At 28.4% G+C, this 13,507-nt stretch overlaps 1 protein-coding gene across 3 annotated transcripts in view; it reads left to right on the top strand.

Moving 5' to 3' along the window:
- Positions 1-13,507, top strand: part of LOC129968775 (leucine-rich repeat flightless-interacting protein 2-like) — an 87,342-nt gene that overhangs the window by 20,257 nt on the left and 53,578 nt on the right. The window contains exon 1 of one of the 3 annotated variants that reach the window (XM_056083017.1): positions 5,803-5,914. The exons of the other annotated variants lie outside the window; for them this stretch is intronic. Coding sequence (XP_055938992.1) covers positions 5,885-5,914 — 30 coding nt within the window. The 5' untranslated portion in view covers positions 5,803-5,884. Of the gene's footprint in view, positions 1-5,802; positions 5,915-13,507 lie in introns of those variants that run through there. 3 annotated transcript variants of the gene reach the window in all.

Here is a 13,507-nt window from a genome sequence, read left to right as displayed (position 1 = left end):
GGTGTTTTCTTTTTATTTTGGATCTGAATATGCAAACATTTGGATATTATCGCACAATGTGTACATTTCATGTCCAACAATCCAAAGCAAGATTGAGAGCTTTGAATCTGTCTACACTTGTAGTTCTACATAATTCTAGTCAAAATCGATAGACTTAAAAATAGGCTTTGCAAGACTGTATTGATTCTTCTATTTAAGGAAATAAAATTTTTGCTATTGAGTTTTGCCAATCAAAATCATAATATTACTAAATTTATTTAAAAATAAAATGTAAATTATATCTTAAGTTTTGTTACTGTTCCGAAAATTATAAGCTGTAAATATGTAATATGTTTATAACGCTTGCTCTTGTTGTCTTGTGAACAAGATAATTAGAGTAATTTTGTTTGGATTTTAACTGGCTTGGAATATGTTGCTAGAAATATAAAAATCTCGGATGAGTTTGTAAATGGTGGGATGTTAAAAAAATTTTTTCACTGTGATTTTTCGTAATATTGGAGATAAAAAAATAAATCAAATTAGCAAAATAAATGTTTTATTAAGACGAACAACTATTTTGTTTAAAATTTATTTTAATTCAGTATTTTGATTTCTTCAAATATGTTTAAAATTCAGAGATGCACTTTCATTTCTTGCCGACTAATACAAACTTTTGGCACTTGCTAAAAACTTCAAAGCTTTTCAATAATATACACTTTGTAACAAGCCTAGATTTGTATATTATTTTTATAATATCTGTACTTTGATATTATTTATTTTGTAATAAATATTGAATTGTTCGATAGCAATATGAACATAATCTATGGTTGCTTCGATATGTAATATTTCATTTCTACTTCATCGTAAACAAAGTATGGACATGATATTATAATCGTCAAAAATTTCAAATTTGAGGTTTTGGTAAAAATCTTCGTTTTGGACCTTCCTAAATCGGAAAAATATATTTTTGGCTTTATAACTGTCTATTAGTCAGTCAGTTTACCGTAACAAAGATAACTAAAAAAAATGGGATTTCATATACAACCCTTTCATCAAATTTGTAGGTTTCTATCAAATGTTGAGTAAAATCTGTTCAGAGGAAGTCCGTTTTTTTGTACAAATGGACTCAATAATTGTAAAACACAAAGAATTATGTAAATAAAATTTGATACGCTGTCTTAGTATCTGAAATAGAGATTCGTATCAAGTTTTGAACCGTGCCTATCAAGCGTTTGATCATCTGTCGGTCAGTACTTTCTCATGCATGTAAATGTAATAATTAAACGCAATGACTTCAATCAATGAAATTCGTTATATTGTCTTGTGACTACAACTGTAGTTTCGTGTCAAATTTCGGTGTGAATCTGTGTGCAAAAAGTATCCAAAATACGTATTCCCGAAATAGATTCAATGAAAATGGTAGTGTTATACCTGGATCTGTACTTAATAACTACTTTGCATGGCATTCACTAACACCGGCCATACCTTTTTTACCGAAGGAAGACAATAGAGAGGTTTTATTTTAATTATTATTATTATGTTTATTTGGGAAATCCGAAGTGAGTAAATACTTATAAAAATCGTGCCAGTTTGCCCAGATCGCTCTTACACATTATCTCTCACGCTGTGAATTTCTCATCGAAAATTTCAGAAGTCTCTATGGTTTCATTCTAGAAAATATCTCTGAAATTTGAATTGTTTGGTGTACGTTTTTATTTACTGAATTTTTATATTGCAAGATTTAGAATAAAACTCATACTTAACGTACTAACATACTTCAAAATTTTCTTTTCGTAAAGAAAGTGTTATTCATTCAACTAAATGAACTAAGCAACGATGGATGTTGTTGACATGTATATATTACTATTTTTATTCAGTTTGTTTTCATCTGATTATTCTGCATTTTTTCATATATAATTGATTTACTAAATATACTGCACATCACAATGCGCCGTCTTATTTAATTCAATAATTATTTATATCAAAATGAACTAGGACGCAATCTTTTCAAAGTTTACGGCATTTCAAGCCACTTTCTTTTACTCACATCAGTATTTTTTCTCGAAAAAGTTGATGGATACGAAACTTCTTTAATTACAAATAAAACCATCATCAATCATCATCATTTTGTTTTGAGAGAGGTATCCAGTGTATGGATTAATTGCACAGCTGTTTGATTATTTCATTTCTCTGTGCGTAGTATTTCCTTTCATTGCGTTTGTTATGAACGATAATTTTAATAGTTTTTTTAGAGCTCTAAAAAATGTCATATACTACTTCTATAAATAGTTTCGTAGAATATTGGTCTATTTAAGACAAAGAAAGGTCTTCTTTCTGTACGAGTCTCGGTAAAAAATATAATTTCATTCGCCTAATTAATTCATTCGCCTAATATGTGCACGAATTCATTGCTTATAAGAATAAAGTGCTTTTGCAAGCTAAAATCAAATCTATGAATTTATTGTTAAGCCGCTCCCTTCGTTTAATAGTTACGCGATTAATATAGCATAGTCTATTAAAAGGCAGCATGCTCAGCAAAAAGATTTGAGATGAAAATAATTCAAAAGCTTCGTGATTTTCTAATGATATATTCTAAAGATGAAAATGATTAGAAAAAAGATTTAAAATGAATTTTCATAATTTTTGACTAATTCCCACCTATCATTTGTAGTTATGTCTAGAATGTAAAAGGTATTTCAAGTATGTTACCTTTTAAACAAAAAAAAATGCTATCTAAATTTTATGAAAAACAACAAATCTTCTATAATTCCATCGAAAAAATAACGAAAATAACTGCAGGATGACAAAATTGTAATTTTATTATTTATTTTCATTTGAGACTTTTTAAATTGCTTTAAAACTATTTCTTTATAACTTTTTCTCATTTGTGTTAGAATTTTCTAACTTTCCTTAATTATTTATTGTTAAATTTTTCAAATCATTTTGCTGTTGAACGCTACTATTTTACTTGAATGGAAATTCGATGAATATGAAAAAAAAAAAAATCCACCTGAGTTCTGATTTAAATGGTAAGATCTATACATATATAAACATTTTAATTTTACATTTTCTTTAATATTTTAAAATACTACGCATTTTGTTAAATAAAATATTGAATTTTCATTCTTACTCATCAGTGCCAAAATTGCGAAAATTCAAATATAACTTTTTTTATGACTTCCCGTGTCCAAAACTTCAGGATGCTTCGAAGGATGTTAACGAATTATTTTCATGCTAGAATTCCTCAGCATGTCTCAATAACACAATACCATACCTTTCCAACGCCACGCTTAGATTTATGGTTTTGTTGCTGTAAGGCCAAAGGAAAAGAACACGCAAAGGGAATTACCATTGTTAATTTAAAGGCGATCATGGGATGCCATTTTTAAGTGAATTTTGCTCTTAACTTTCATTGTGGTGCCTTTTTACTCATCGTCATAAATTCTGTTTGAAGCAGAGCTTGGCAAAAGTGGTGGCCTTGTTTATGGAAATCCATATCTTAAAGTATATTTATTAGGACTTCATATCAGCGCCATTTCCATTCTGGGTGCCTCAATTCCTCTTGGCTTCTGCTTCACGTATAAAAGCCTCAATAAATTTAAGACATTAGCTTATCCCATTTTAATGTCTCTTAATACACTGTTAAACGAGCTTATTGTTGTCGAGGCAGTACTAAAATAGCAATTTCTGATTTGCAAAAGACAATTTATTTATTTTTTAATATTTTTTTAACTTTTCTTTTCTGCACTATTTAAGCCGTACTATTAAGCCTTTTATCAGCGCTGTTAAAGCCATTTAGTCAATAACGCCTTAATCTTAATTACGCATATTCATATATTTATTTTTAAGTTATGCAAGGAATTTATTTTAAGAAAATTAAAATATTATTAAATAGTAGGACATTTTTCATGCTCACTTGGGGTGGCGAAGAAGAAAACCCTTCAGTTCAGATTGGGTTCTCATGCGAGTTGGATTAAGAGATAGATTCTCCTCTCTCTATTAAGCAGGAGACGAAATTCTCTTATGGTTCACATTTACCTCCTATTAAGCGAGGGTGGGATCTAATATTGCAATTTTATAATGCTTTAATAATTTAATTAGTGTCAGTCAAATCATAATTTCATGTCTTTTTTTAGTTTTACAATAAACTTTTTTAAAATGAATACAATCCATTTACTGAGCTAGGGACAAAATAATAATAATCTATAAATTATTCTCTTTCAAACTAATCAGTGAGTTTAATGCATTCTTGTTAAATTGCAGTGACCTAGCGAGGGTAGCAAATGCCTGGGGCTTAATATAATTTTTTCACCTCCAGTCAGTGTCAGTGGTTTAATAAATATAGATGGCTACGGTGCTATGGTGTTGCTTTTTATGCTGTTTCATGGTAAGATGTATTATAAGTGATCTAATGTCTTGTCCCGAAAACGCCCCATAAAAGTGGCATCTGGGCATCAATAATCCCCTCCCTCAATGCTGTGCCACTGCTAAAGTATTCTGGTCACTTTTGTGCCATTTTTGAAATTAATGTTAAATTTAATGAAGAAGAAAAAGAAAACGTTTATTTTAAAACGCTAATAAAATTAACATATATGTATGTTTCAATTTCTTTTGCATTACTATGAATACGGAACATTATATGTCTCAGCTAAGGCGCGGATTTCTTCCTTTCACCCTTGTCCAAATTGCGTGAAATCATTAAGATTTCAACTACGGTGACATATTTTGGCATCAAAATTAAAATTCTATAAATACACATCTTACAGTTGCTGAATAGGTTCCAGCATTTAATTTTCGTGTATGATGTCCAATTTTATGTGAAGTTTGCCAGTATGATGGTTGTTATTTCAAAAGGGACTCTAATGAAAAACAATTAAATTGCATTAAACTTTGAAAAGTACAAGCTTGGGAACATTATTCGATCATTAACTTTTTGGAAATAAGCCACAAAAAGAATATTCAAAACTTTTTATTGCCCTTTCTGTGTTTGTTTTTTTTTTTTTTATCTAAGGGAGATTAGGGTGGAAATCTCTTCAACATTTTACTCTAACGTATCTCAATGAAGAAGGATTTATTTCTCGGTTTTCTACTTCAAATATTTTTCTGCTGCTCACTTATTTTTAATGCTATAATTTTAGCGTGAGCTGGAAAAAGTTTACAAAGTTGTTGACCAGTTTCACACATTAAATAATAGGTGAACTTACCATAATGTATTTTCGTTTTACTTGACATCATGCGTAATATTTCATTTCTACTTTCAATTTGCATCTACTTGCTGTTTTTTTATGAATAATTTTAACATATTTTAAGTTAACACGAGTTTGGCACAGCTTAGACAATATTGGCCTTATGCCATAAAAAATCAATCAATCAATCTACATATTTTAAGGAAATTCTCTTCAAACATTTTCTTATTGCTGACAAAATGTTTTCAAATATATTCTCTGCGGTTATAAATTTGCTACATTTTCGCTCAAAAACTACTTAATAATTCGCAATAAAAATCCTTCTAAAATCACCACTCTTTATCGCACGCCTATCACGTTGCAGCAACTTGTTAAGCAGTTGAAAGTTCCGAAAGAGTCGTAAGAAAACAGAAAACTAATATTTCTGGAAGCTGTGTTGAAAAGTGCCTTCTCCCCTTATCAATTTATATCAGTTGTTTAAGTACCCGGATGTGTTATGTATAACTTCATCATTACGATTATTATCTGTCATCAGATCGGAATTTCTCTGTAGATACTTTATTCGGATTGAGCTGACTTTTATGCTTATTCATCTTGTCTACTCCTTTCACGTATTGACTATTTTTTTGATAAATATAAACAGCGATTTCTTGACGATAAGATGAAAAAACAGATCGTATCGAAAGTATTAGTCTTGTTTTGGATAGTCTGAGCACTGGATGGGTAAGCGAAGAAAAGGGAAGAAGAAAGTATGGAACTTATTTCATTCTTTTTCTTATAGATATATCCATATGAAATAAATTTTATATAATGGAAATAACATGCTTCATAGCTTGAACTTATTTGTATTTAATTTTGTTAAAATTACAATGGATTGTTAAGTTTTTGAATATCCAACAATTTTCTCTTGAAAGTAAAATCCCTTGATTTCGGTGTTATGATTTTACCAATGAACTCGCGTTTTTACAAACTCATAAAGGGGTGCACATTTTTTTGGATGTAGAAATTTGTTTAAACCTTAATTGCATAACGATGTCGATCTGCACTTTTGTTAAAAACTTCATGTCGTCTCTTTATGTAACAATCTTTGCATAGTGTTTTTGTTTTGTTTTTAATTTTACCAAATCTATTTTATTGTTTCTAAACGCAACTAAAATCTTTGACAATGTATTTCTTTATCTGTGACAATTATCATTGTTGATGTGCGATCTGAATGCAGTATCATTTTGAAGGATATTACGAATTACGATTATTTAAATAAAAAGTAATAAAAACATACGGAAAAAATTATTTTCGGATAGAAAAAAGGTAAGAGTAACGAATAATATTTATATTTTTGCATATACTCATAAATTTATGCAAGAAGAATGTGCCTTTTTTGTGATGTAAAAATACATCAGTATGCAAAATCGGTTCTACTTAAGTTCACTAAACTTAGAAGGTATCTCATCTTTTACCGTCTATGGATGTACGAAAAGACTCCGTTGGTCACTAGCCTATATTTTCAAACTTATTGAGGTGTAAATTTACACTGTGTAATCGTACCACACAGTGGTCATATAGAAAATGCAATATTACTTTATGTTTAAATGCTAAAAACAATTATTTCATGAATTTTCTAGTTTTGTAATGTAACGAGAGGTATTATTTGTGAAGTTGATTTCCAATTTTCTTTTTGTATTAAAAATAAAAATTCATGCTTTTAAGAATTAATTATGCGACTGCAATTCATTAGTTCACAAAAAGACGAATTTGTTTTTATTGCTTTTACATCCAATTTATTATTGTACCAGTAAAAAAAAAAAAAAATAATCACTAACTGTGTTTTTATTTCATTGCATCAGCATTTTATTTGTATCGAGGTTAAATCTTTCAATACCATTAAACTAAACTTCTATCGTTCCATAATGGTTTCATTGAGAGGGTGCTCTTTGAAGCTCCTATATTTTTACTTTTGAAATGCATAACTTGAAACCATATAAAATAATCAACATTTTCCTTTGATAATTTAATATACGGTTTTTCTCTCAGTGTTTCCCATGATATGCTCATTACTTTTATGAGTTTGATGAAAAGAATACACATTCATTATTTTTTTAAAATCAACCATTTTTGAATTCCCAGAAATTTTGTTTTTCCTTCATTCATTTTTTAAAAAATTAATAGCATATTAATTGCAATTGAAAAGTAATTAAACTTACCTCTTCAACATTGTTTTAACGAATGTTTTTTTTTTAACTTATGAAATAATTTCTCATTCTTGTTTTACTGCTTATTTTTGAATATAATATTTATTTTTCATCATTGAAAAGCTGACACATATCTATAATATTTCTGATATCTTATATTTTTCGTAATAAGTTTTAATGAAGAGGGATCTATTTAATTCGAGATTTATACAGAAGTACGAAGTTTGTTGCTCAGAATAGCTCTAATATACAAATGACTTATCGCGACAGGTGACAGCAATCCATGCATCATAATGAAATAATATTTATGATTATTTCTGAACAATATTATAATTATATCAGCTACATTTCTTAAAATTGTCATGTATTCATAAATATTAAATTACTTGCAATATATGTAAGGTAATTATTACCATATATTTCATATTCATGCTCACATTTTCTGATCACAGAACATCATCTATTTATTCTCAAAATCTGAATATAAATTTCCTTAAATCATGCAACATATTTTCAAGTAGGTTTACGAAGAACGACATTGGATCTTTCGACTGCACATACTTTTATTTAAATTATCAGTACAAATAATAATAATTAAAAAAAATGTTATCTTACACTGAATCTTTTTCATAAAAATGATTCAATTTGTTGAAGAAAACTTTGAAGTAATTAGTAATTAATGCTTTATTATTTTCTTTATTTAAAACTCATTTGGCTTTGAAAATCAAATTACTTTTTTACAAAATAAAAGTTTTAGATGGGCGAAAATTAATAGTAAAAAAAATATATAATGTTTTGTATCATTTTTTAAACATGTACTGAAGTAATATAAAGAAGACAAAAATCTTTGAAGTAAAAATAAACTACTTTACATGAAGTGGTTCGGTTTCTTACGTTTGCATTGTCGAATCTGGTCACTACTCTGTTAAAATAAACCGTCTGAAATGTTATGATAATCTTATGTATTCGAGTTAAAATTAGAAGAAATTCTTTAATACAAGAAATGCTTGAAAATATAAATGTCTATTAAAATTATGCAATTAATCTTAAAATATATTTTCTTATATTATGTTCATTTTATAAAGTAAACTGATTTTCACGCACGCACACACATACACAAACAAACAAGCCCTAGAATTAATGAAAACATATTACAAGCTGTTTCACCTTGTGGCTAGTAGAAATTATTTGTGGTTTTGCTTCGCACGTTATGGGTATAATAAGTGAGACAATAACTGTTTTTTTTTAAATGTTAAATCCACTATTCATAAATTATGAATTTTGAATTCTCATGTTAAAAGAATAGCTTTAAGGAAACAAAATAATTATAAATCGATTCATTGGGTGGGCGGGTAGGTGGGGTCTTTATGAAACTCTGAAATATGCGTTATTTTATGTTATAAACTGTAACATAAAATAACGCAGTAATAGTTTATGTTATAAACTATTACTGAAAATTGATTAGGAAGATGAATAATCTTTGAAAGCAAATGTCTATTTTTGCTATATTTTAAACTATAAAAATAAAACCCAGTTAATTGTAAAATTATTTTTCAACAGTGACAGGTACTGAATTTGAACTCTTATAAACTCAGAAATACAAAAATCCAGTTTCATTTAAAATATGAAAGACATACTTTTCAAAAGTAATAATCAAAACAAAGAAATTCGTTTAAAATTAGTTCATTTCCTTGTTATTGTACTTTAGTGCTTTTCATTACTTTCCTTTCAGAAATGTGTCAAGTATCCGCAAGTTATTTTAACTGAGATTTATTTTATAGTGTTCCGATTTTATTTTCCTTATATCTGACTTCTTCGATTCATCTGTCACAGTGTTTTTAATTGCAGATCGAAATTCTATCTTTCGTTGGATGATAATTGCTTCCTTATAAAAATTACTTTTTTATCCTTTTTATTGTAATCAGTAATTTTTATTTTCCAGTTTTCTTCCCTTCTTGAATACATTTTTTTTTTCCGTGTGACCAATACTGAAATTGTTTCATTAAATAAAGTGATATTTTGATGGAAAAAATTAAGTCAAAAATTTTGTTTGATGTTTGCTATAAATACTGAGAGATACAAAACTGATAGGGGAAGAGGGAATAAAAATAATTTAATCTAGACATTTCTTTAAATAATGATGTTTTTGCTTTTCAATGAAAGAAATTGCCTCTAAAAGAATCTTATATATAATTTTGCAGATGTGTAGTCGTAAAAAGGAAACTTTTGAAATGTTAACTTTGATTTATTTTACCAGGAGCCATGTTATGTACAGAGAAAAGGCGATCAGATATGCGCTAGTCTACATCGCGATATAAGAGCGAAGTGACCGAAATTTTTCCCTTCAGTGATTTTACTAAGAGATTTTGGTGAGGATGTCTTTGCCTCATGTCGATTTGGGTGAGGGAATCTTCGGTGTCTTTGAAGAGTATGAATGCTAAGGATTTTTATCCCTTTGTTTCTGATGTGGGAAGCACGGAATCAACAGTTTTATTAAATGCGTGTTAGAATTAATTAAATAAAGAAGTGAGAAGTGGATTAGAAAAAAAGAGCGCATTTTAGAATGAAGATAACATGGGCTAAATTAAGAAATACGTGTGTGGCTGGTGTCCTCTTAACTGAATATAGAGGTTTTCATTCTATGGGTGCGAGTCAGTTTTTGATGGGTCGATAATACATTGATAAGATTCTAAATGTATTTGAGTCTTAAAACCTTCTTCAAACTATATATTAAAAATATAGGTTTATAAAATTATATTTTTTTAAAAAAAAATTCCTTTACAAAACTTCTTTTTAGTTCATTAAATCTGCTTGAAAAAAAAAAAAAAACGTGCCGAAAAAAAAAAAAAAACATGTTTTTAAATAATTAAATTCGCCGAGAATGAAATGGGTCGGTTTCTAAAATGTGGGTCGCAATATTTTAAAAAATGGGAACCTCTGCCATAATAGATTTAGTGCGCCATATGAAGAATTCAGTTATTTTTCCATGCAATCTATTTCCATCTAAAATGGAAATTAAAAATTATACATTAGAATTCACACATATATTTATATATTTTCTGTCTATAAAGACGGAAATACAATTATCGGTATAAAGAGTATGATTATCGTTATCTGCAGTATGAAATTTTCTAATACGTTAAATCAGTTTTGTTTCTCAAAAGGATTTCCTTTAATAGAGCATGTAATAATAATGTATTTCTAAATATGATCTGTGCAATAATATGAGCATTTTTGTGTAGAATGTGTTCTCGAGAGGAGAGTATACATGGGAGCACTGACACAAAATTTATTCTTAATAATTAGTCGTATTATTTTTGATTAACTGTATGAATGTTATCAATATACGTAACAAGTTTATTTAAGATTTGTACTATATTTTAATTATTCACTCTGAAAAAATTCGATTGAACAATTTCCATTTACCATGCTAAATTAACTAGAAATAAGATTGATGAAAACTAACTTCCGAAATTTAAAAGTTTTTATCTTTCGTTATGGGTCTTATGATGTGGTGGCAGTTAACGGTAAGATGGGAAACTAGTTAGAAGAGAAGAGAGATAAAATAACGTTAAATGTTGGCATATTTTTTGTAAACAAGGGATACATCATTTCTAATATACGCTTTTGGAACAATTGCCATGAATGTAAATGCATGTCATGAAAATATAGATGGCAACATTCAATTTTTAAAAAAAATGAATCTGCGGGAAATGTTCAGTTTGAAAATTTTGCTAAGCAAGTATTATTTAATCCAAAGAAGCATTTAAAAATGTTGATTTCAAATGCGATGTTGTTCAAAACAGCTGACGAGGAATTTAACTCTCTCTCTCTCTCTCTCTCTCTCTCTTTTTTTTTTTTTTTGTCTGTAATTATTTCAATGATACTCGCACATGATGTATGACTTCGTTTTTTCGGTTGAAAAAAGTAATGTGTATATTTTCAATGTTTCAAACTGTATATGAATGAATTAATAAATATAAACTGTATCATTATTCGAAAAAATTCCTTTTTTTAGTTTCTTCCTGGTGTAATGTCGATATTAGTTGTTGCTGTTTTTAAAATATGTTAAAGCCTAAAGTATATCTGTAATAGAATTTATTTCAACTTGATTATCCTCGTCTTATATTCTTTCCCTTTCATACAATTTTGTGATTTAAGAGCATCTACGAAAAAACGCATCATGCAGTTGAATGTTCAAACAATATGTTCAGTAAAAATACATTTTATATTTCATTCGCTCTGGCCTATCTGATAAAGGATTCTTTTAAGCCGGAACTAAAGTTCATCTGAACATGATATATTTCAGATTAGACTCCATTTTTTCGAGATTTAAAGTACACAACTGCTTCTATTCAAATAATATGTCTGATATATCCATTGTAAGATCTCATTTCCGTGCAGTGCTTTCCTTTGTAATAAAAGATGCCGACTGCATTTTGTATTCTCCATATTGATACCAATTTGATGGTGTCTCAGACAAAGCATTTTTTTTTCCCCTGATGCTTAATGATTTGCTTTTTGTGTGACTAATGCATAAAAAAAAATAATGTTAAAAAAAATCATGTTACAGTTACGCATCGAAGGAATGAAGGTTTAAGAACTGGTATAAAAACAGAATTTTTTTTAAATGCAAGTTTAGATTTCAATTTAAAAAATATTTCATCATTGATTTGTAACTTCATATTAATGCCGTTTTGCATTTGCTTTTTTTTTTTTTTTTTTTTTTTTTTTGCATTAAAGCCATTTTTTATACCATTTTGAAAAGCACCCTGGAGCTCCATTCGTGGAATAACTTTATTTCTCTTAAGTTATATATATATAATATTTGTTATTACTGGTATTGTTTTTGATAAAACCAATGTCGTATTGTATATTACTTTTGAAGTAGTCTCGCTTTATCCAAGTGAATAGCTTTTTGATGTAATTTTACTACCTATAATATGATGTGGATGATTGTTTAGCTTTGGCTGTGCATTAAACAGTAGTAAGTGGTAGTAAAGAAAAGGAAATGATAATGTCTGTATTGCTTTTTAGTCTCGATTATTTCTTAAAAATCTTGTATGTATGTTGTTGTTTTTTATTTCACGTTCGAAAACCTGCTGCATTTTATTTATTTTAAAATTCACGGCAACATACTCTGTTTACCTTAACATTTTATTATTTTCAAGATGCTTCAAGATAACATTGTTTGTAAAAAAAAAAAAAAAAAAAAATGTAGTTATGTTTCTTTAAGCAGCATTTCTTTTAGCGACATCAGATGATTTTCTGCTTCTAACAAATTACATTGTGAACATATAATTAAGGGATTATAAAAAAAAAAAGAAAGTCTTTTAAATGATTTAGCATGAACAGAGTATAAAATTGGGTACGTGCATTGTACTTTTGACCCTCAATTATTCCTGAATAAAATAATATTTCATTTTTTGAAGTCTGTTCTTAGTACACGAACTGAAAATTCAATCAATTGTTTATACTAGTGTTTGTTTTAAACAGCGAGACTCAAATATGCAGTGCTTTTTTCCCCCCTTCTATAAGCTGTTAGAGCAAATCTTAATTGCATTTGTTATATGCGAAAAGAAAAGAATTATAGCAGTATATTTTTATATTCTCCAACTTTTAAGGACATTTTGAGATCTTAATTTTAATGATAGTATGGTGTTATCGGTATATTAACTGTGTCAAAACTTCTTGGATGCTGTACATTGAAATTTTTTAACATTTATTGGGCGAAAGTCGGTGTAAATAACGCTAGTTTACGTCTGTAAAGAATGGGGTAACGGCCGTTGTGATGTTTTTGTAGTAGTAAGTGATGATTCTTACCTATCATCATTTACCCTATGCTATTTTGGTGCACGTACATCTATACTTAGTCCTTTTTGTGAATAACATTGAAAAATAATTTACTGAGATGCCACATATAGCTGCAAGTGAAATTCAACTTAACTACGTAACTGCATTTGTAAAGAGTAAGTGGATTGGTTAAGCAACAAGGGTATCCAGAACAAAATTTTTGAAATAACTATTTTCGCAACGCAAGACAGAAAAAGAATTCTATTTTTGCTTAGTCCAAATTTAATTATTTGCATGCAATTGATTGCAATTTATTTTATTTACTCTGATTTCCGAATTCATATATACCATTATTTACCT

This window comes from Argiope bruennichi, chromosome 5, assembly GCF_947563725.1.
Source record: "Argiope bruennichi chromosome 5, qqArgBrue1.1, whole genome shotgun sequence".
NCBI classification, from domain to species: Eukaryota; Metazoa; Arthropoda; class Arachnida; order Araneae; family Araneidae; genus Argiope; species Argiope bruennichi.
The sequence above is the reverse complement of the archived record's forward strand: the minus strand, read 5'-3'. Positions and strand labels throughout refer to the sequence as shown.